This window comes from Helicoverpa zea, chromosome 31 (assembly GCF_022581195.2).
Source record: "Helicoverpa zea isolate HzStark_Cry1AcR chromosome 31, ilHelZeax1.1, whole genome shotgun sequence".
NCBI lineage: Eukaryota > Metazoa > Arthropoda > Insecta > Lepidoptera > Noctuidae > Helicoverpa > Helicoverpa zea.
Window position 1 is genome coordinate 10,728,522 of NC_061482.1, and position 24,770 is coordinate 10,753,291.

Sequence of the window (24,770 nt, forward strand, 5' to 3'; positions counted from 1 at the left end):
TTATTTCTTACATCTGCACAGATGTAAGAAATTAGGTATGGGCTTTTTACAACATCAGCACACTGCTGAACTCATAAGTACAAAGAGGGGAAGCACTGCAAGTTTAAAGGAAAGACAAAAAAACATCACACTGAAAAAAATCTTTGTATATAAATGTTATTGTGTAAAAAATATTCTCAATGTATTAAGTTTCTATTTTTATTGCAGCAACTAAGATCATATATCGTTCAAGGTTACCAATACATATGTTGGCTTTTAAATCTAAATGTGTTTCATGTAACAATAGAGATAGGTTAGACTTTTGTTAAGCTGAATTGTTCAGAATATTCTATATTGTACTAATAATACAAAGTGATGCTACCCATGAATATTGTAATCTGTCCAATGTCATCTTTGTACTATATTTTATTATTATGTCAATGCCTGCACTTCTTGCAGTTTGAATAAAGTTTTGATCACTAAGTATGAAAAAACCTTCAATATTTTTTGTAAAAACTTGACAGATACCCATAAATATTGCAATAGTTCAGCTACAAATGATGATTTTGGTTTTCATTCACAAAGTTCTACAATCTCCAGCTATAAAACACATTTGAACCAATGTTTCTTGAAAAAGTTAGCTCAGGCTTCAAATTATCTTCTTTCTCATTTAGGTATTTTTTTTGAAGTCTAAGCATTTCTGTGTGTATTAATATAGAACATAATAAAGTAATTATAAATCATAAATAAACAGATTATTTACATAGCTTGAAAGTCATTATTGTTTCAAAGAACACTACAATAAATTTTTCATCAATAAATAAGTCAGCCCTCTAGTTGAACTCATTATGAAGCTTGATATAATTACCAGATGCCTACTTGTATATTGTGCAAGCTCAACACCACTTCATCTTGTTTACCTTGGGATGCAGATAACAGAATGGATGGCACATTCCACCAATATCAAGCACTAGTCTTGAGCAACTCTCAACTATACTAACAAAGTAAAATACGAAAATATGCGTGCATTTAATACTGAGTTAAGTAAACTACTAATACGTTCTAAGACAGCCTTGTGATGCAAAACAAAGGAAGACAGTCAAGGCCCCTTCTTTAGGAATTGTTTTGTTGACTCACCTTCTGCTCTGCGTGCTTCCTCGCCGCCTTCTCGCGCTCGTATTGCGTGACCAGCTGCTCATTGTCTTCTCGCAGCAGCTCCAGCTCCACTTCGTGTTCCTGGTTCGTCTGGTAGGCGGAGTCCAAGCACTCGAGCACGTTCACCAGCAGCGGCATTAGCGTCTTCACTACATCCTCGTCGTACCGCGCTATCATACGTTCGAACTCCTGGTATATGCTTCCTGCCAGAGACTGGACCTTCTCCGACATCACAACGTGGGAGTCTTCATGGGTCCCATATATCGTCTCCGAAGAATCCTCGTACATTTTGGAAACAAATTGTAGTAAGTTAAGAAGAACAAAAACACTTTATCTGCCTCTACGCAAGAGCTTCTAATTAAGAATTTCTTCAAACATGATTATGTAGTGGATAATATTATTTGATGACGCGATCGATCAGTGACTTTAGAAAATTGCTCCATAAGGCCAATATTTTACATTACAAACACACGTATTACATTGTACTTCTTTTCTATAAACAAATAAGGACACTAAAGTTCTACAGTCTTTAGACTGCGTAAATACGTAGGAAGAGAAAATAGATTTTTAATCACACCATGTCTTGTCTGATTGAGGTCTTTTTGGTGACTGGAGAAAAAAAAAAGTTGGCGATGGATGTTGTCGATGATATCAACTGTTCGTAGTTTGGTAGCCCTACATCGTTTCCGGATGTGTGACTGGAAGGGACCTATTCAAAATAGTGTCACTGACTGACTGTATCATAGACGGAGTTAAATCAAAGCGTAACATTACGAAGAAATATGTTTTTGCCTATTCGAACAGGAAGTAAAACACAAAGTTTATAGTCCTTCCTGTTTAATATTTACATGAAAAATACAGAAACTCTAAATTTCTTTAGTAAAGGCGACAGCATTAAATTCTTGACGTTACATATACAATTAGATTTATGGAATTTATTCTATTTTTTAAAAACCATAGGAATTACGGAGTATTAAAAAAACACGTACCTGATAAGTTGCGTTGATTCGTATTACGCACTAACTAGGATTGTGTAACTACTACAACACCGACAGCAACAAATTATTTCGCGAACTGAATTATTACCTACTACCTAGTTGTACTGGTTGCTGAATAATGTTATTTCTTATGCATTAATTGGTTAGGGTCGTTGGCTGATACAATTCAACGACCTAGTTTACTTACTTATGTAATAAATTATAAACCAAAATGACTAAAAGACATAAAGAGACTTTACTTTTCTCTTTTGACTGTGCCCTTAAAACACCTCTTAGTATTATGGCTGGAGAGAAGAGGTGGCAATTAACAATCTTCTCAGGAACACAGCTGCCTATTTTTATTCATTCAATGATCCATTCATGCATAGTCAGCCATTGCAAAGAATTCTTTCAAAAATAAGGGGCATGTACTGAACCACCTAATAAGTTAGTCTACGAAACATGGCAATCTGAAATCAAGTAACTTCTGGTTAAACAAGTGCTGAATATTGCAGCTATAGTTTGTACTGAATTGTTCTATTCTCCAACTACGTGAGTTACTACTGAGATTAAAACCCCAAAATATGCTCTTATTGTATTATGTTAAGATCTTCAATAAATTTATAGAAGCTGACGCTTGGTAGCTTAGGTACGCTTAGGTCAATAATTAAATGAATATAGTATTGCATCTTTCCTATACAGTAATTAGTTGATATCCGAGTAGAAACAAAAACGAATATATATTTTATTTTTCCACCGATATTTTTTTTTGGCTTGCAATGTATCAAAAACATCTGAAATCAATACAACGCGATTGGACGCTGAGAGGACTTGCCAGGCCAGATCATTGGGCCAGATGCATAACAGCAATATGACTTTTTGAAAATTACTCTATGTTTTGAAACCTCAACGTCAGACGTCTAACAACCTTCTATGTATCCTCAACAGTGTTTTGGTTTATTTTATTCGTGCTGATGATAATTCTCTACAAAATGGGTTATCATAGCCATAACGCTACTAGAATTTTAAGGTAATATTAATTAAATGAAAAATGTTATTGGAAAAAATATATAAATATCATGATATACGTGCACACATTGATCGGCTCTGGAACGCATACCAGAGAGCATAGAGTATTTTGGCTAGTGACATTGACACTTGACAGGTGTCATTCGTTTACTTCGACCCACGTCATGTCGACAATCGGGAATCTCAAATCGCGTCGTTAATGGTAGAATATCAAGCTGTGTTAATTTTACAGTTACCGTACTGTTTGCATTTCTACACGCGTTATGAAAACTTAACAAAACTTTCATTTTGTATTGATTAACCACGCAAGTAATAAAAATAATTCCTCATTACATGTTCGTCCGGCGACAGTATTGATTGACACAGTTTAAGGGTTTTCATTAGCCATGGCTTCAAAAGCGCCTAATATGTCGAGTAAAAAGTCCGTAATATGGGCCTACCTGTTCTGGTTGTGCACCGGTATATTTGGGGGTCATCATTTCTACCTGCGACGGGATAGGCACGCCTTTGTATGGTGGACAACTCTGGGAGGGTTTTTCGTCGGCTGGCTGGGAGAAATATTTCGTATCCCTAGGTATGTAAGAGATGCTAACGAAGACCCTAAGCATATGGAGGAGCTCGCCCACAGAATGATCCAGAACAAGAAGGTAAGCAACTTTCTATTTTAAGTCAGACTATGTGGTGTATTGTAACTAAGCTGTGGGTGGGGTTATTACTATTGTTCAACTATATGAGACCTTTTTTTACTAAAATGTGGAAATTCTAAATACGTACTGCTGTTGTGTTTTAAACTAGGACAGCAAACATTTGCTATTTGACCTGTCAAAACTACTTCAAACAGATATTGCAGAGACTGTTCCTGCTATATTATTATTTTCTACTTAATATTAATTTGGTTGTTGGCTTTCTTTTCTTAAAATAATTACATACTAAGTTAGGATATAGAGTTGTATATTAATATATTTTCGGGATGATGTCTATTTTTTTAATTTTTCTAATTACTCTGGTTGTATTCTATTTAAAGACTTGAATTGCTGACCTTTGGGCGAACTACTTGGTTCATTCTGTAAGTATGTATATGTATGGTCTTGGATTAACTTTTATTTAAATATTAAAACATCTCATGCTTCGCTTTAGCGCTGACACTCGCACATTTCATATAAATAATTCTATAAACTCCCTATTTCTTTGACAAAATTCATGACCTAAATAAATTAACATTTAGCACTTTTAAAAAAACATCATCATCTTTTTCTTTCTTGCCTATGTTGAAAATGGCAAGTATTTGTCTCTAATCATTAAACAAAGAATATAATCATAAAAGTATAATCAATTTCAAAGCTTTTTGTCTTGTAATCGTGTTTTAGTTCTGTGGATACAATTAGAAATGAAATCATAAGTTCAAAATTAACACCATTTGGAAAGAGTAACCTCCCCACTCAGAGACATTTAATGGTTACTTAAGCCATTCTTAGTGAAGGATTTGTATGACATTCCGTGACTAAGGAGTGACTTTAAATAATCATTAAATGTCTCTCAGTGGGGAGGTAAGTGTGTTATAAATGTAATTCAGCGTGAATAATTCTAAATATTTAGTCTCAAACATAAAACTAATCAGCATGGTTTCATTAAAATTGCAAGATAATCAATTTATCAAGGTTTTACTGTAACAATTGCATCATTTCACTGCACTATAAAATAACTGTTTTACTTTGTTGATGTAATATGCTCTATTAAATGATTTAACTTTTAGGATGTATTCCAATTCTAGTGATGTTCAACTAAAACTATGCACCAATATACACAGAAGACAGTATAGTTATTAAACAGAGACTTTGATTATAATGCACTTTGACTATAATATATCCTTTCTGCTTCACATTTTCACTTGGGAGTATAAAAGGAGAATTCTTTCTTACATTATGTGACTAACATGGTAAGCGGACTGGCTATATATGTATATACCTTGCCCCATTACTATCGTCTGTACATACCTATTATAGTTCGGCCATTCAGAGAATGCGTTCCTGACACGTCGCGATTGAACTGACGACGTAATAACATTCATTGATTATTGATATAATAATGTTGTTTTAATGCTCCTCAATTGTTAAAACGGTAAACAACCAGCAAAAATATTTTTATCGTAACTGCAACGCCATTGCAAAGTTACGTCGTCAGTTCAATCGCGACGTGTCAGGAACGCATTCTCTGAATGGCCGAACTATAGGTCTATAACTTCTCAAAATATTTATTTTCGAAATTATATAATACTAATTAGCACTTAATACTAATTGGTTTTATTTCCTTTCAATATCAATTGTTGGATATAACAAAATTATTCATTGAATAGGTATATCTTGATGACTTGGTTGGCTGGTAAGTTGTTTAGTAAATGATATACTTCAAGACCAAAAATGCACAAATATTTTGTTATCTATTTCACTTAGTTATCACAGAGTGTCAACTTAAGTCTATAAAAAAAACAAATGCAAGTCCGAAGCATGGAACAAGAAGTATCATATAAGTTTATTCATCTGTGGGACTGTAATGACTTGAATTCCATAAAATAGCTAAACTTCATCTAAACTAGAAGAAGCATGTTGTGTGACTTCCACCCTTGTTGTTACAAAGGTTTATAATATGGATGTTTTTTGTTCAGCCGCCATTCTCCATGAATCGGTTCACGGGTATGCTGATGGTCGGCTATTCCTGGGGACAAATGACAATGTTTGCTATACCACCTGACTTCTGGGGCATGAATCTCAAGTATCTTAACCTCTTGATACCGTTGTCAGTTGCGCTGGGTAAGTACACGTTAAATAGCTCTGTTATTCAAACATTTGCATCAGACTGAGTTCTTTAATATCAGCAATTTACTTTAAATGCCTTTTTGACCAGTTAATCTGGGTCAGTGGGTTGCTTATGATTGCAATGAGGCTTATTTATTGTAAAAAACAAGAATTCAATTTTCCATGTGCTATATACTGCATCAGTGATGATGACAAATGATTGTAAGAAGAATGATCAAAAGCTGTCTAGCAATGTTTCACGTTGCAAAATCAAAATAATGTAAAAATTAGACATTAAGTTACCGCTCGTTTTGTTTAATTTGTTCCCCGCAAACAGGTGTATGGACAGTGGGCAACATTGGACGTGAACAGGGCTCTCTGAAGTGGCCACTCATTGGCGCTTACCTCGGCTACCCGGTTCGTTATTACGTGTACGACGATAGTCTCTGGTTTACCGTCATGCTACTTGCCTCAGCCTGCGCCTTCGACTCCTACTCCAAGGAATGGAGGCGAACTCCTAAGAAGAAGACCCATATTGCCAAGTACGTGCTCAAAAGCCATGGAATGTTTATAAATTCTAGATTTAAATAGCTCAACTACACTCTGTTTGAGTTTGGACTTTTACTATAGGTAAACAATCTTGGTAGAAAGAACACAACTACCTATTAAACTCAACTGCTTAAGTGATTGTCATAACTGAATTTACATTGATTTTTAGCCGCATTTGATTTTTTTTAACTGAGTTTTAATAGAAAGTACTTATAGTCGAGATTGTTTAAGTGCCCATTCAAATGAAATATAGTTAACTTTGTATTGTTTTCCTTTGTAGGCGTGTTGTTATCCTCGGAGTTTGTGCGGCCCTGTACCTTGGGCTCTGGTGCAGCTACCTGTACTTCCACGGGACGATCACAGACAGCGAGGGTGACGAGGTGCCAATATACGAAGCTCTGCATCATTTCTTCACTAGTCCGTGGTATGTATAACATTTAATAAGTTTAGTAAAACATGCCTAGCCTTTTACCAATCATAATGGGGTCGGCTTCTAGTCTAACCGCTGTCTAGCAACTGAGAACCAGTGTTTTTTGTGGAGCAACTGCCTATCTGACCTTCACAACACAGATACCTGGGCAACCCATATCCTTTGGTAAGACTGGTTGTCAGTTTTTCTGGCCTCTAACTACTAGATGACACTAGATGATAATTGACAGCCGGGATCCACCAATTTGTCGTGGCTTCCGAAAGTTTGAAGAACTCGCCATGACGGGATGTTTGCTCAACCTTACGATCGGTCTTTTATTTAGTTCTTTTGAGTACTTGGAGTAATAATAACTTTTTGTTCAGGTGGTTGGATGTGAAACAATGTCTCCTGGAAACTTACCAGTATGCACAGCACCATGGTTGGTACGAGGTCTGGAAGCAAATAATAGACCTGTCTGATCCACATGGAGAGCAAAACGCCTATAAGGTAATACTATATCCTTGTATACTACTTGTATACTAAGGGTAGCTATGATATTATTTAGGTGTATACTAGTCCAGTTTAAATAGATACAGTATTTGTATTTGCCCCAGAGCGATTGTCTATTTTAGCTGTGGGTTGTAAAAATATGTGCTAGTGTTACAGTTAAGTATATAAAAATAAATAAATTTATTGCTGGCTTTCAGTTTTTTCAAGTTAAGATCTTACTTGTCCCATAAAATGCTTATATTTACTGTTCAGACTGCTCTAAGGAATCTAAATATGGTGGATATGTGCCCCGTAGAAACTCTGACAGCGGCTTCTTTAAGTCGGAGGGTAACATATATTTCCTAAATGCCAATATTGTTTGACTATGCTTTCATATATATTGAAGTTTGTTTAATGTAATATTATAAATTATTTTAATATTTTTCCCTTATTTCTTACGATAGATTTAAATACGTGGAGAACAAAATTACTAGTGGAGATGCCATAACGCGACATGATTTTACAAGAAACCCGAACGCCTCGTTAGTTTTAGTAACTGATCGTTTTCACGTGCGTTACCGTGACCTACAAGAAGATTCCAGACCTACCTTCATTATGGCATTTCCGCTATCTTTCTCCCTCCGTGTTTAAATGCTAATTAAAATAATATGCTGAGCTAAATTTTTTTTTCCGCTGCATTAAATTTTTTATATACGTTGAAATTAAAGGCTGTTGCATAATTTTAGAATGTGTGCTTGCGTCAATAATCTGCGAAATCAACATTCGTGTTGTACGCCTTTTTTCATAGATATTATTAGTATTCTTTTTGTTGTACAGAACTGTAACAAAAATAGTTCAAAGTAATAAAAATAAAACAAATGACAGGTTCTGGGCGTTGACCGGGACGCCAGCCAGCAAGAGATCACGTCGACGTGGAGAAAGTTGTCGCGAGAGCATCATCCCGACAAAGTGAAGGACCAGAAAGAGCGCAGGGCTGCCCAAGAACGCTTCATGGAAATCCAACAGGCCTACGAAATCCTGTCCAACAGCAAGCACCGCAGAAACCGTCGCAATAAAAAAGACAACTCCGAACCAAGTACTACCAAAATAGATTTGTAGGATCAACTCAAAGGTGACCCGTACTTGCTCATCTGCGAGTCTTGGGATCACTTTTTGGGAGCATTATTACTCAAACTACGGAAATTAATCATCCTGTCTACGTATGGGTCTGTGATTTTCGTAATTTATATGGGAGTCAAACCTTTTCATAATTATCAGCAAAAGTTCTTTGATGATTGAATTCTGGATTTCCCGAAGTGATGCCTAGAATATTCGCAGAAGTACGTGCCATCTTTGAAGCAATTTTAACGCATTTAATCAGTGGAATTTCAAACAATAATAGACTTTACTTATCTACTTTTTAAACCTGATTCATCGTAAATGGACAGTATATATGATATCAAGTATTATTATGGGAAACAAAATCTATAGCAATACACAATTTAATGCTCTATTTGGCGAAAAACTAGATACGGCTTGCATGTTTTTATAATTAGAATTGGCTATCAGTAGTATATTAAAAATAGTTGAAGCAGTTTTCCCGCGGTTTCACCCACGGTTCAGTAGTGTCGGAGCCTTCAGTGTATAAACAAACAAAAAAGGTGTCCTCTGTGTTATATTAGTCTCTCTCTTTCCTGCTATGCATCCCACATGGTGGTGGGGTCAGCTTTCCTTATTTTTCTTCTCCACTTCGCTCTATCCGTGACGTCGCTCTGTTATATTAGTATATATGTTATAAGCAATGTGTATTATCCGGCATTGTATAGAATGCATAGTATTTACTAAAAATAATAACTGTATTCAACAATTTTCTACTTTTAAACATTATCTCATTAAGCCTATTGCAAGGCCTGATATACCTACCATTGTCCGAAAAATATTATTTATTTAAATCTTATATCTTTATAAGTAAAGGGTATTATAAACCAACTGGGCTACCATTTCAGCTTACGCTTTTTGAGTATTTTTAATTGTAAAAAGGGAAGGTGTTTGAAACACCCTTGCCGGCTTACCTGCAATTACTATTTAATCTAATACACCTTAAACGTTCAATTTTATCACTAGGTAGGAATATGTATAAACTTTCAACGACTGTTTTACAGTAGGTATCTTAAAAATGTATAAATAAGTAGAAAATAATAATGGCTCAACAGTGCGGTCAACTGCATATAATCTCGAATTAATATTAGTATTTTAAATTGAAGAACTGATGTTATTTTATATGCATTTAAAACACCAAATTTATTTAGATTATAAACTACTGTTAGCCTTCGTACTTAATATTGATTTAATTAAAATGAAATTGATACGATTATATTCGTATCAATTTCTTGTGAAAAAAAGATCTTATTTTTAATAAGCGCAACGCGACGCCGTCCATTCCTTTGTCGGAACCTAGTTTTGATAAAGTAGTTAGGATTATTTTATTTTACTTTTTATAAAACTTGAAATTTAAGAAAAAAAAAATATAATTTTTGGCTATTTTGTATTAGCAGTTTAGTTAAAAACAAAAGTGTTCTTATACTACATATGTCAGCTATATGCAGTAAGTATATTACTTATTGTACTGCAGTGAAAAATTTCCTTTAGTTATTTTGTGAGGGCACATTATACAGTTTCTTCAACTTTTTTATATTTTTAATTTTGTAGTTGCGGCGACATCGAACGACATACAAAGTTAAGATTTTTTTAGCAGATGATAGTCACTTAAAATGTAACTTACCTCTATTTATTTTTAATTTATGGTGTTTGTTATAAGTAATTTATCCCACTTCATTTGATAAATAGTTTATAAGACGATTGCATTTTATTTTATATTTTATTTTGTCACAGTGTTGTACTTATCGAAAGGTTGTATTTATTATCCAGGTACATTATTGTTTTGATGCAAATGTTTTTTTCTTAGATTTTATTTACGTGTATGGTGTCAAATTATTAAATAAAGTATTACTAATCGATTCCTATTTTATTTTAATTGCCTATTTCTAATCTTGTTTTATTTATATCTATCTATATATCTAAAAATGAAACCCGCTTTCCGTTGTCACGACATAACATGAAAACGGCTTGACCGATTTGGCTGAAAATTAGAGAGGAGGTAACTTAGACCCGGGAGAAGGTTTTAGGATAGTTTTTGTCACCATCCGGCTGCGGAAAAAGTTTCCCCGGGACGGGAGTGATTAGACAAAAAACCAACTTACAGAATGCCGCAGAACCACAAAAGCAAAGGTAGGAACAGCATGATTCACCGGAGTATAAGTATACCATTAACGGAATTTCGATGCAACTGCTGCCCATGTACCAGGGAAGCATAACTTATACCAATACCAAGTGTAGACGCTACTGCTCACCATCACCATGTACCAGGGCGGCAAAAAATACATCGGGACGCGGGTAAAACCGCGGGGAACGGCTAGTTCATCAAATAAGGAGTAGCATGAACTGGTTAGGTTCAAAACTTTAATCTCAATTCACTTAAAATGTGTGGCCGTCATTTAAAATCACTTAACAATATACCTACATTTATTTAAAAACGAAGTCCCCTGTCGGCAGTGCGTCTATCAAGTGTATGTATGAGACAAAAAAACTGCTGAAAGAATTTCTATAAGCACCATTTTCACTATAATATATATAATGATCATGATGATAAGATGATGATAGTCTTTATAGGTGTAAATCTGTGCGCTAGCCTACTTGTGCTACGTTTGTTTGTGTTCTTTTAATTTTATATAATGGTTATCATGTAATAATTATATTTTGATTTGACTTGTTCTGTATAAATTCTGGTTCTTCCAACCTAACAGACATACATGTTTTGCTGGGGAGTTTGTTGCGCCACTTCTTTCCAGCAAAAACACATACGAAGTGGTGAAGGGCGGGCGTTTTGGGGGCTGTCTTTTGTTTTTGACGTTCGAAAAGTGCTGTGCTGCAGCCTAATTTAAATAAACGTTTTTGAGTTTGAGTTTGATCCATGGGGAAGGTTTACCCACACATAACGAAAATAGGTCCTCAGTAAGTAAGTACTGTTAGTTTGATTTAAGCGTCAAACAATCGCAGAGAATGGGTAACGAAATAGTAAAACGGCGTCATCTATTGATAGTTGAATGAAACTGGTTTTTGGTTACGTTTACTTTTCTATCACTCGACATGGCCCTACAAGTCAACTGTCGCTTGTTTTCTAAAATCCGGGAGAGGGCGGTGGGATTGTTAGAAATAGTTAGCGGCCGTGGTGCATAAAGGGCTCCAAAAAGAATAAAGATAGGTAGTACTCATAGTCAAAACTTTGGTTGTTGGTTTCCCAGCCTAATTAATTGAGACAGCCGAACTAACTGTACCTATAAATATAGATATATTTGTAACATTTTTATTTGTCATTGTTTAGGTTTTTTTTTTATATAGGTAATACTAGCCGTTTTCCCGCGGTTTCACCCGCGTCCCGTGGTAACTACTGCCCGTACCGGGATAAAATATAGCCTATGTTACTCGTGGATAATGTAGCTTTCGAATGGTGAAAGAATTTTTAAAAACTGTCCAGTAGTTTTTGAGCCTATTCATTACAACCAAACAAACAAACAAACAAAGTTTTCCTCTTTATAATATTAGTATAGACAGTACCTGCACCAAAAGCTACCTGCGATAGGTAGGTACAGTTATTTCATTTTATCTCAATCCATCCAAAGATTGTATGCATCTGATACAGTGGTCTATTAAAGCAGGTTTGCAAAAAAAAACAAAATACTCGCTTTGTTGGAAATGATTGAAAATAAATCTAGCTTCGTAGAAGCTCTTCAACATACATGACATCGTGATTGGAATTGGTATCTGACGTCAGTAACGAAAGTTATGACGAAAACAAAAATAGTGCAATATTATAGAATATAATAATATATGTTGAAGACTAGCCGTTTTCCCGCGGTTTCCCGCGTCCCGTGGGAGCTACTGCCCGCACCGGGATAAATTAAAGCCTATGTTACTCGCAGATAATACATATAGCTTTCTAATGGTGAAAGAACATTTAGAATCGGTCCAGTAGTTTTTGAGTTTATCCACTACAACCAAACAAACAAAGTTTTCCTCTTTCTAATATTAGTATAGATAAATCCTCTATCATCAAACACTTGCGGTATGCTTTTATGGCAAAACAAGATGACATGTGCTACTCGCAGGAGCTCTTTGGGGACATAATAAAAATGAAAGGTAAATTAATATTTTATATTTTATTCAAAAAGAACTCCAACAAAGGATACACATTACATGCATAGTTATAAAAAGTTATTTAAAGATTTGTGCTCCTTCAGTTATAGGAGAACACATCATGCATACATCTTCAAAGTTAAAATCAAAGAAAGTTAAACAATATTAAATTAAACAACACATATTAAATTACAAATTAAATTAAACATTTGAAATGTGAACACGGATTAAATAGGAAACAATTAAAGAGAAAAATTAAAATTAAAAAAGAAAAATTAAATAAAAAAAAATAAACATCAAAATAATAAAATATTCTAAAACACAAATAGTACAATGAAAGAGGTAACAATGAATAGGAACTATAGAGATCAATTATTTGGTATATACATATATATACATGTGTATATACATATATATACATATGTATATACATATATATACATGTATATAGGTACATATAATACATATTTGGTATATGTGTGTTGTATTAATATTAAGTATACTACTTCTGCCATCGATTAGGATAAGGACCGATTATGACAGTATTATGATCGAATTACTTTGTTAGTCTTCAGCAAATCGAACAAATCTTTGTAAATAACAAAAATAATTCAAACGTCTGACTGTTTAACAAACAAACAGGGGCTCGATTCTCCTAACTTAATAATGTCACAATCGAATAGAAATCGAATCGCAATATGATCGCAATAGCAGTTTTAACCATATCGGGCATTCTGCTACTAATATAAGACCAATCGTATTCCAACGACATTCGATTAGTTTGCGATTGGTCTGCTATTTTGGTGATTTTGGTCTGTACGGTAGTTTGCTCTACAATCATATTGAAATAGTTAAACAAAATGATTCATTATTGAAAGACAGAAAAGGATAAAAACGTTTATTTCAAAGAAAAAATAGCGGAATGCCACATACGTTTCAATCGTAATCGAGTCGGGATTGGATCGCAGTCGAACGTGAATCGTATGTTGCTTAAGTAAAATTAGGAGAATCGGGCCCCTGCAAACATGATCGAATGTTATTTAGTAGGTACACGAAACGCAGTCAAAATGAATTGAAAATTCTGTATTAGAAGTAATATTGGAACCGACAATAAATCAAAACTGAGCACACATACGTTAGAATTAACCATATATTTACGACACCTTGACATAATAAGCTAGCGCCCTGCTTCGCTAAAAGCAAAATACTAACATATTTGTGCAATATTAGCTCACAAAAAAAAAAAAAAACTAAAAGTTTTCATTTCAGTTAGTTTTGATCGGATTACAGAAGAAACTTGCGATTTTAAAATGACTATTAGGTGACCAGTTCCGATTTTAAATTTTTCAGATATTTTGAAGTTTCAAATTGTTTTTCTCAAAAAATCAAGTCTACTGAAATTAATCCCGATTACGAGTTTCTTATAGCTGAAGGTGCGTTTAATAAGTTTTGCTCTGTGTGGCATAAAGAACCACCCCCGTCCTCGGTAAGGATGAAGTCTGAATCAGAATCAGTCTAAGTTCTAGGCTGACTCACATTCTGTAACTTTTATAAAGAAACTGGTACCAGAGGACAAGTTTGGTTCTTCCAGTTGTGATGTGTCAAGTTCTCGTATATATTCAAACGGGTGCAGAAAACTCTGCTTGCGTGATTTAGGATTTAATGTTTTTTCTTCTACTACCCTCATTCTTCATTATCAAAACAGTAATATTATTCTCCACACGGCTAGAACAACCGAATGAAATCTGGTATCCTATTCCCTATTATTTTAAGGACAATATGTTTGATGACACTTAGCGGAAAGTAATATATCGGATAAATCCCTCTAATTCTTTTTTTTTGTGGGTACAAGTGTTAATTGATTTTATAAATAACGCCATCTATCAACGACATTCGCAAACTTAATATAAATATGTAGGAACGTAATAGATAAATGATGATAAATGAAGCATGATAAAGTAAGAGTGAAAGGGATGACGTATTGGGTGTGAAAGGGACAAGAGTGTAATGTTAAAGATTGTAGGATGAAAGGAATTTGGAACAAGAACGAAAGGACGTGTGAAAGACGAGCTAAGACGTTGATCTTGAAAAGAAAATTAAAACTACAGTTTATATCAAGAATCCATGTACATACATAGCTTTAGATACAAGTATGTATAGCCATAGGCATTTATGTAACTATTGTCAAAAATGTTCAAATAAACCAGAGAGCCATGACAAAACGATCACTCTCGTGCGGCTGCCATGAGTTGTAACATATTATGTTTCGTTCATAACAAGTAAATAATAATTTAAGAAATAATTAAAATCTAATTGATATTTAGATCATTACGAAAAAAAGTCGTGGTGGCCTAGTGAAGGACCAGCCTCTCAAGTATGAGGGCGCGGGTTCAGGTTCGGAAAACAGTATCAAGCAACAATATTAGATGGAAAATGTGGATCAAAACTTTTGGTATTCAATAGATGGAATCTTTGGTAAACATGCTAGCTCATAATCCTAATTTCAGTATTTTAGGTGAATATGAAACTCTTAGATCAAAAGTATATGGAACTAAGCAATGGAGCATTTTGCACTTTAATTAATTCTAATTAAGATTTGTTGGGACAGTGCTGCTTTATTTTTACCCAACTGTTATAAAATCTTATAAGAATGATACACGGAAGGAGTTTCAATGTAGATACTGACTCTGGGAACTATGTAATGATTTAGCTCACAGGTGATTGTTGCAATTTAGTTTTCATAATTTGATGACTGAAAGAAATGATTGCTTGTGCTTCTAAAATATAACCTTCAAGATTCATGCTTGAGTGGATTTTAATTGGTATCATAATTGATTTACATTGTTGCAGTTTAACAAAGTAGCATAGTAACATTATAATGATAATATAATATTGTTATTTATTTGCAAATTATACTTTACAGTACTGCAGTGCCCAACAAGAATTATAAGTGTAAAATTACATAAAAAGTTGTTGGAAGAATATGCTTTCATAGGGGCAAATAACATAACAGACATGAAATAGAATCCATTTGTTTATTTCAGATGAATACATCTATCTTTTTGAAGTAGGCACAGTATCTTGTAGTCTTCTCAGTTGTTGGCTACAACTGTTCTTGGCATACTGATCGTTGTTCTTGCTTTGCCACCCACTTGTGAAACCTGGAGATGCCTACTGACCGAACAGTTTCTTGAAATGTGTTGGTCCAAAGCAGCGGAACCGAGCTGCCTGGGTCATGTGGCTGCTGCATTTTATCTGTGGCGCTTGGTTGTTCACTGAGTAGGTACTTCATAGGTTCTAGGTTTCTATTCGACGTTGGTGGAGGCATGAATTTGGAATCCCGCGGCCATATAGGAAGGAAAAGGATGGGAAAGGAAATATCCCAAAGCCTGTTCAATTACTGTGTCTAACACTGAAACTATTTTTATTTGGACCGGTATTTCCTAAGATTAGCGCGTTCAAGTATACGGGTCATTCGTCATCTCGACACACTTAACTCACCACGAATGTGTCCACTTGGTGAAACTCAAAATTTTAACATTTATAATGTCGTCAACTCGACACGTTAAGATTTTGATACGTGTCCAGTTAGTGAAACTTAAATTTATAAACTTTTATGTTTTCCCCAAGTCGACACGTTTTAGAATTTAACCCGATTTCAAGCAAAAAGTACAGTCAACAAATGAATGTAAGTATTCATTTTCTGTGTCACAAACATCATCGGCCACTGAGCTTAGTAAACGCTTGAAACGCGACTCCCAAACTACTTACTACAAGTACTAGGAAATGATAAGTGCATTGAAGCCAGATGCATTACCAACTTGTAATAATTTTCTACACTAAAATAAATGGTATTGAAATCGAATCATTGTTTGTCACAAGTACTAGGGTAACAGAACTGAACAGAAGATCTAACTACTGTATCTAAATACGCTTGAACTACCCTCAATTTGAACATGAATAGAATAGATATTTTCAAAGCTAAAATCTATCGCAGCACAGTTTCGATATTTGTCATAAATAAAGCCACTGTAGGTACAAATGTTACCGCTTGGTTTTCAGCATTCATGGATGAATAAAGTTAATCTTCTGTGGACGCAACGGATATCTAGGTGCTTACCTTTGTAGTTGACCGAGTAACGTTCATATTTATTCAATTCAATATACGAGTAGGTAGATATTTATTGGAGAGCGGATCATAAGGTTAAGCGCTCGGTCCGTGGATGCACGGTAAAGATATGGATGGGTAACCTTGTCATAACGAGATCTTTCGTGTTTCGGAAGGCACGATATATTGGTGCGTCTTCGCTGTAATTTGAAGATCTTTCTATAGTCTACTATTAAAAAAAAACAGTTAAGTATTTGAAATATGACGAGACAGAAAATAAGCGGATTGTAGCCAAATTTTCGAAGCAAGCATAATTAAAGTTTTCAATGGACAGAGTAGAAATTGAATTTAGCACGGTAGAAATTGCATCTTTACTCTGTGGTTTGACGGTCCAACCTGTAGGTTGCAAGCTGGTGTTTAGTTTGTGACGCCAAACTTGCACAATGGAAAAGCGGTTTTACATAAGTTATAGAGTGTTAAACATAGAATTTGTTGATATTTGCTTTGCCAGTTTTAGACTGTTTGTCAGTTTTCCCATAATGTTCCCATTGTTTACGGAGTAACTTTTTAGTAATCTGTGCTATTGTTAAAATTTTGGCAGCACCAACACTGTGGGAATTAAAATATTTTTGCATTGTGTGTAGTTATACATACTATATAATACTTAAACTTCCTGTTTGAGAAAATGCTGAAATTTCACCGATTTGGGTTCACATATTTGCTTACAAAACTATCCTCAAATACCCGATCAATTTGATATCTCAGACATGAAAATAGGCCGCGGCCCCGGAACAAAGTGTTAGTAGTCTGAAAATAGTGAGATGAATAGAAAACAGTTCTATTAAAATTACCGACATAAATAATTGTAAGGCAAGAAAGCAGTTAAGTATCTACAATAGAACTGGGAAAGGAAAGTTAAAAAAAGTAAGGAGATTTTACTTTCCAAGCGCAATATCTCCAGAAAGGTTACACAGAAAACTATTACAGTACCTAAAGAATTTAATAAACTTTGAGTTGCATAATAATTCTTAGCGCGAAGTGCTAAAAATATATTTTAGTGATCTTGAACTTGCATTTTATTCGACGCCTTTCTCCGGCTCCCACTCATATTACTTAATATCAAGTGACATTGAAATCTATGTCACGAGGTTCAAAAGGCTTAAACATTTCCGTAACTAGTATAGCATGATAGATGTCCACTTTTCAGACACTGTTTTGCTGCTCTTTAGCTATTGTTACATTAGCCGAACCCTACCCCTTAAGATACAGGTAAATCCTAGTTTAAGAGGTAAGTAGAAGAATCTTTCTTGGACGGATTGCATCACGAACTCCGGATGTGTACATATACCTACACACACAAACCTTACGTATACCTTCTTACATAAACCTTCTGTTTAAACTTTCTGTATCAATCTGTATTTTTTGGCTAAATAAACGTTATTTAATTTATTTATTTATAGAGAATAATGGGATGGACGTGAACAGTACCTTAGTATGCAATTTTATATTTAAAACTTTATAAATAAATATGTAAAACAGGACTAAGGCGGCCAACCGTCCCGCATTCTGCGGGACCGTCCCGCAATGCTTGACGAAATCCCGTTTTGAAATTATTAGTAAAATAGTCCCGCAAAAAGTTGTATGCGTCCCGCATGTCCCGCATCCCTATTTTTCTACCACGCTTCTACACAGCACCCACCTGCGCGCACGCTCAACAGTGCAGGAACACAGATTAGGTACTTATAATATAATCTCGTTCTCTTTATTTCTACTGAACTCGTGAGGCCTAATGATTTTGAAAATAAGACATTAGTGCACGCTGTGACACGATATTGATAGGTTAAATTATAGCTTTTTGCTTACGGTTTTTATTTTATCAGTTCCGTCCGATCATTTTTCAATGCACCCTCCCCCCCCCCCCTTTTCACGAAAGGTTAAGTCCCGCATTCAGTTTTCGGAAAGTTGGCCGCCTTAAACAGGACAAAGACCTAAGTATTAGGTACTCATGCACCGATCGCGGTGTGTGTGAGACTTTAAGTATTTCATAAACCACCGACCACCACTTATGTTAAAAATCTTTAGACTAAAATAGATGTAATGATGGGCGGATCGGGAGAGGTTCAGAATTATCTAAAGAGTTATTTCTAGACAATATTTAAAACAGAAACCTCAATTCTAATAATAAAAAATGTTATGCGGGTTGTTCAAATTAAGATAATCCGAGTAGCAGAACTATGCAGTTTAGCGGATCGCTCTCCTAGAGGAGAATAATTGGTAGGAAATTCCTAGAGTAACTTAATAGTTCACTAATTAATAAACCCTTGCTAGTGATGCAGTGAGATAGCAGCGAGCGATGCAATCGAGTAAATTAAATTAATCGGCTTGCGATTCGCTGAAGTGTCAAGTGGAATAGTTATTTAAAATAGATATAGTTGGAGCCTTAAGCTCCATGAAAAGCAGCAAAATATCTGTACCTATTTTCATGACAATTTCCTTTCTTGTCTTTTGAATGCAAGGTTTATTTAAGACTTGGCATTTATGACGCATTTCATTGGAAAACAAATTCTGGAATATTAAATTGTCGCATCAGTTATTTCAAGGAAAGAAAATAGTTTTAATGTAAATGTTCATTTCTGACAAAAACTGTGAATTATTATAGAAATAGGAATAGTGAATGTGGGGTTAAAAAAATAACATCGTGTGAGTAAATACAAAACTCACTCACACACCAAAACCAACATAAAAATGTCTGACTGTCATCGAGTTCGGAAAAGTAACTGTGAACAAAAAATATCCGTTTTTTATTTTACGTCTCTTGAACACAATCATTTTTTTTTTAATTGAACCACTGATATGTTTTAGAATGTTTTACAAAGTCAGTGAAATAAAAAAATGAAACTATAACGACAATTCAACAGCTATTAAAACAAATATTGTGAAGTGTGTAAAGATAATATTTGTAGACAAACACGAACTTTTAAACAATATTTAAAAAAACATTGAAATTCAGAACATTTGAATATAAACATTCGGTAGTTATGTCGTTTACCGATATCTGGTTTGTTTGTGTTAGTAAACATACCGAGGTAAATAATACTGAGCTGTTCGAGGTTGACCGATCAGAGGTAGTTAGGTAAAGCTTGGCGCGGCTGGTCCGTGGATGGGTGAGCCATGCCATATAGAGTTACTCCGTGATGCGGAAGGCACTATCCCAGTTGTCATACCTACCTACACTTCTTCTATCTTACAATATAGTTGTGTATAGTCAGACCAAAGGGTATTTAAATGGGTTGAGGATCAGATTTATCAGTTGATTCGCGTTTAACCCCATAACTTACTTAGCTGTTTTCGTTAAATCTAGTAAAAAGATGATGATGACGTAAATAATGCCAGTGAAAGCAGCTTTAGTCTCCCCTTCTAAGAAATCAGTACTTAGACTTAGTCCTGGTGGCCTACTTTGTAAAGCACCAACCTCTCAAACACGAATGTGGGTCCGATTCCAGATCAGGCAAGAAGTTTCCACCAATGCAGCTTTTCTTAGTTTGTATGTACTTTCTAAGTACACGAAGTAAATAAGTAGTACGAATTGAGAACCTACCACTTTTTGGGAAGTCAGTAAAGAAATCGCAACGAAGTCGTATGCGCTAAACGAATATACGTACCTAAGTAATTGTGGTCGATAGAAAACTTTATGAAATACTTACAATTTATTAATGGGTTCGCCATTTTGATTTTTAATCCTCCGTGGTAATAAGTATAATGTCTAAAGTTAACAATTTGTATCAGAAAATGGAATGGAAGTAAAAAAATATCCTCAGTGACTACAATAATTGAATGAAAGTTATTCTAGGAACCCGCTTGATCTCGCCGTTTGCGTGGTTGCATCGGCCGCGGTGCATTTCAGCGGAGCCGGCGGATTGCACCTACAATATTCATAGGAGAAACTTGCAATTTTGAGAGCGGCCTTACTTTTTTGAAGGTAACGACATTTGCTTTTTGTTCATATTCTGTTCGTATTGTTCGTTTTAAGACCTAAGTTGAAAGGGTTCTAATATGATATGTACTTAACGACTTTAATCAAGGAAGAACTTTTCTGTCTCATCTGTCGAATTATAATGTTTTCGTGTTAATTTAACTACATTCCCATGTGTTTTTTATAATTTGCATGCAGTTTCACTTGTAGCCTGAAGCTGAAACTTAGCAATAATACTTACCATTTTCTCACCCAGATCATGGTGAAGTTCTGAGTTTGCCTTCGAATGGTAGAAAAAAACAAGTTTAGTAGAAGTTCCTTTACGTTTACAACAGCTAGGTATTTCCTACATAGTTCGGGCTTGCCGGGCGTCACTCGAAGCTTACTGCGGATTAACTTCTACAGTTCAATGATCTGTCTGTTATTAATCTGTACGGGGAATAATTATTCACTTCTCGAAAACATTGAACTTTAATATTTATAGAGAAAATAAAAAAAAATAATTGAGTAATATTTTACAATTGCAGAATTCGTATATTCCTTGCGAATTCAGAGTGTAATTTACGAGTTTTAATTGCAAAAAAAGGTAATTAAAGTTTTAATTTGGTTGATTTTTTCGGGTGCTGCTATAAATTCCTCATCGTTCCTGTTTCTCGGGATGTGGCTCGCCGTTACCTATAAAAAAAATACAATATCAGAAAATGTTTTAGATACAGGTACATTAAAATATCATACGTTTTCTGTAATAACATCACCTATATAAAGGAAGATATAAAAAAGCAGAGACGTAAGAGTGCTTTTAAAAAATTATGGGTTTTTTGTTTTATTGATTTGAGAACTTTTTAATTAGGTAAATGGTAAGCGGTAAATATGAGCGACTTGCTACGTGTTGATACGCTTTCCTGTAAATGTCAACAACTTGGTGCGAATACTTACGCACCTATATTTATGAGCGCCGGACTAATTGAATAAACATGACAGGCATGAGCCGTAAAAATAATAAAGGAAAACGATGTTTCATGTATTTTTTCGTCCTCACATACACCCGTTACTTTTGTTGTAACAATTTTATATTCTATTGTACGTAATGTAATTTGCATAGGTTCACAGAACATCATTCCAATTTTTATTTTGGGCGGAATATGAATCCAAGTAAAACATATGATGGCACCGGCTGAAGTTATCGGTAAGTAAGTTGGTATTTCATCGCTTTCTCTTTCAATGTTGACATGCATGTATAAACATGCGGCACAAACGTGCAACTAAGAGTATTACTGCTCACTATTACTGCTCACATAGAACTGAGAGCGAGCTATTGTTCACTTGTTTATAAAGCTACTAGCTGAACTTGTTTCACTGTGGTGAGCGCGCCACGAATACCTAAGGAATTAGAAAACTTGAAATCGTATTGTTAACATCGAAGAATGCTTTTGAATAAGTATCTAATAAGTAAATATACTTAAAAATAAAAATATACGAAATATTTTTTTTTTCTATTTATAAGCCCAATTAATGAGCGAGCGCGGTGCTTAATGTTTATGGTATGGCAAGTGGGAAATCGTCTCGGGCCCGTGTGTCGGGTCGGCGTAACGCTGGCGGGCCCCAACAAGGCGGGCGGCGACGATCGATAGGCGGGCGCGGCGCTGCAGTCGGCACACACCGCCGACTGACGCCTGCCGTCCTAGCCTTCCGACACTTTAGCGAGCACTCGCGTCGCGACAACTCGCGACGATGCGCGGCGACCGCGCCGCGCGCGACACGCGCCATAATAAAGACCACGATAACTTAAAGTCTTCACTTAAAAAAGGCAGTAAATCCAAAAAGCATCGGGTGATCTTCGATGAGAGCGCCAACGAATTTTTTGAAGCCGATTATATTATCGTTGTGCGCGACGAGTGTGGGTACTCTGATGAAGGAGAAGGCGACGAATGCTCAGGATGCGGCGCGTGCGAGCGCTATCAGGAGCCGGAGGCGGGCGCGCTCAGCCCGCCCGAGGGGTACAAGGACATGGGGCTGTTCAACCGCGACGGCACGCTGCGGGAGCAGGCCTGGTGGGAGGCCGGCGACGTGCTGCTGGTGGGCGAGCGCTCGGGCACGGTCTTCACGCCGCAGCACCTGCAGCTGCTGCGCCGGCTGCAGCGCGAGCGGATGCTGCGCTCCACCATCTGTGCCGACTGCGACGCGCACGCCGCGCTCCACCAGCCTCTAGGTGAGTCACCCCGCCACGTCCTTGCCAAGGACGAACTCATCCCGGCGCCTGCCTTGTCCCTGTCACACCTCCACTTGCCCGTCCTATGGAGCTGAGCGACGAAACACTTCATATTCACGGCAGACACACCACGATCTGCCAGCATGACAGCATGACCGAACATACTGTGAAACCTTACGTGTACAGACGTTTCTAGCGTTCAATATCTACTAATTATTATCTATACTATTCATTGTTTCATACATGTCAGAAATACGGGTTAGAATAAATATAAGATATTATTTTCACATTTTCCTATACAGCGACTGTAGTTTTTTTTGTGCTGCAAAGCGAAATGTCCACGTCATTCGGATTATAGAACGATTAAAATTTTAATTGCAATCTAGCTGTAGCGAACTGAGTACATGTCATATCACAATGAGGCGTTTAAACTCAATAACAACAATTAAGATCATGTCAGATCGTTATTAGAACAAGTGACGTAACTGGTGTCAGGTTTCAAAACAACCGAGAGTCTATTGTTCTCATCTAAGGCAAGAGCACTCATTGCTTCGCTTTTTTAAACGTTCACGGTCGACCAGACACCCGAGACTATCCACCGCATACTCTGAATAATCAATAATAATTCAGAAAGTCACCGCTTTGACAGTCAGAACTAGTCGTGTTAACCGAAACATTTTCTTGGAGGTGGGTTCTTGCCCTGATAATACGTTCAATCAATAACGCTCGCGACTCTCCCGTCCCCAAAAACGCTAAACCTGCTCTGGTTATTCGCCAATATCAATGTTCGTAATCTTAAATGACACCCACGCTTGAAATAAATGTAAATAAAAACAAGATACAATCAAAATCATTAATATTATACTGATAGTAATCCATGATAAAGAAAAGCAAAAACGTGAAATTAACTCAAAAGAAATACCTCAAAAATATGTGCCGTTCATTTTTAAATATAGAAAGTGAAAATTGATTCAATCCTATTGTAATTGTCAAGTTTCTATTTCTAATACATTTGACTAAACTGACTTCGGAAAGTCTTTGTTTTTTTTTTTGATGCAAAGTTAAATTCGTGCATGTTCATAATTCAATGTTGTCATAAAAATATAGATGCCTAAGAGTTGTCAAACTTTTTCCCTGCCTGACTTAATAAGAACAAAATTGTACAACGAAAACTGGTAGGCGGTTTGCTTTTCTTTGTGTCCCTCATTTAACAAATTTTGAACAAGCCTAAAACGTTGATGGCCTTACTACAAAAACTTAAACGTCTGTTTTACACTTGTCTAAAAAAATTATGGCTGCAAAAATAACCCATATGTCAACGTCATAATTTGGCATTTTTTTAGACAAGCCATAAACTGACGTTTAAAAGTTTTTGTGGTAACACGGTGAATGTCTGATACGCGTACAAAAGCCATATAAAGCTCACGAAATAATTGACTAGTTAGCATTCCCAAATTCAAAACCTCAATCCAGAACTGCTCTTAATGTGTTTTAATTGCAAACGTCTAATCCCAGATAAAAGTTTTTATTTGCAACTACCACACTTTACACCGCCCTTACAATTAATATAAATTACTAGTAACTTATCCTTTTACCCGCTATGCATCAATTCAAGACCGCAAATATTATATTTAACGTTATCGCATTCCATTTATCGGTAAATACACTCAATACAGAACTATTTTACACGAATGCGCTTTGAAATTCCTTTGAGAATTTATTGAAAAATATGCTTTTACATTCCAACGAAAATGTTTAATGCATTTACCTACGTTTCAAAAATCCGATCAGGTGTAAGGCGGAATTTTCACGAAAAGGATTCCTGCGGATGGAAAAATTTATGTCGAA

General features: G+C 35.6%; 3 protein-coding genes and 1 long non-coding RNA gene across 8 annotated transcripts in view; 2 read left to right on the forward strand and 2 right to left on the reverse strand.

The window, feature by feature from the left end:
• The window catches only part of LOC124644797 (JNK-interacting protein 3), a 33,957-nt gene extending 32,195 nt beyond the window's left edge, over positions 1-1,762 (reverse strand). For 3 of the 5 annotated variants that reach the window (XM_047184367.1, XM_047184364.1, XM_047184366.1), the window contains exon 1: positions 1,117-1,762. In XM_047184367.1, coding sequence (XP_047040323.1) covers positions 1,117-1,422 — 306 coding nt within the window. In that variant the 5' untranslated portion in view covers positions 1,423-1,762. The remainder of the gene's footprint in view (positions 1-1,116) is intronic. The other 2 variants (XM_047184365.1, XM_047184363.1) reach the window with 1 other exon arrangement.
• A 1,544-nt stretch (positions 1,763-3,306) lies between these two features.
• Positions 3,307-10,396, forward strand: LOC124645121 (dnaJ homolog subfamily C member 22). Its single transcript, XM_047184870.1, has 6 exons — positions 3,307-3,787; positions 5,803-5,947; positions 6,270-6,474; positions 6,762-6,905; positions 7,274-7,397; positions 8,265-10,396. The coding sequence occupies exons 1-6, from the start codon at positions 3,527-3,529 to the stop codon at positions 8,496-8,498; spliced, it is 1,113 nt and encodes a 370-aa protein (XP_047040826.1). The 5' UTR covers positions 3,307-3,526; the 3' UTR covers positions 8,499-10,396.
• Positions 10,397-21,221: 10,825 nt separating this feature from the next.
• Positions 21,222-24,770, reverse strand: part of LOC124644953 — a 113,366-nt gene continuing 109,817 nt past the window's right edge. Inside the window, exon 4 of the long non-coding RNA XR_006986127.1 lies at positions 21,222-21,388. This is a non-coding gene — a long non-coding RNA (uncharacterized LOC124644953). The remainder of the gene's footprint in view (positions 21,389-24,770) is intronic.
• LOC124644951 overlaps positions 22,445-24,770 on the forward strand; it is a 107,825-nt gene continuing 105,499 nt past the window's right edge. The window contains exon 1 of the mRNA XM_047184646.1: positions 22,445-22,922. Within this exon, the coding sequence (XP_047040602.1) occupies positions 22,445-22,922 (478 nt within the window). The remainder of the gene's footprint in view (positions 22,923-24,770) is intronic.

What these genes read in the sequence shown, in the direction of transcription:
- LOC124645121 (XM_047184870.1), top strand. Translation starts at nt 3,527, where the DNA reads ATGGCTTCAAAAGCGCCTAATATGTCGAGTAAAAAGTCCGTAATATGG. An exon ending in ACCGTTGTCAGTTGCGCTGG is followed by an intron (nt 5,948 to 6,269) that starts GTAAGTACACGT and finishes CCCCGCAAACAG; the next exon opens with GTGTATGGACAGTGGGCAAC. An exon ending in AAGAAGACCCATATTGCCAA is followed by an intron (nt 6,475 to 6,761) that starts GTACGTGCTCAA and finishes TTTCCTTTGTAG; the next exon opens with GCGTGTTGTTATCCTCGGAG.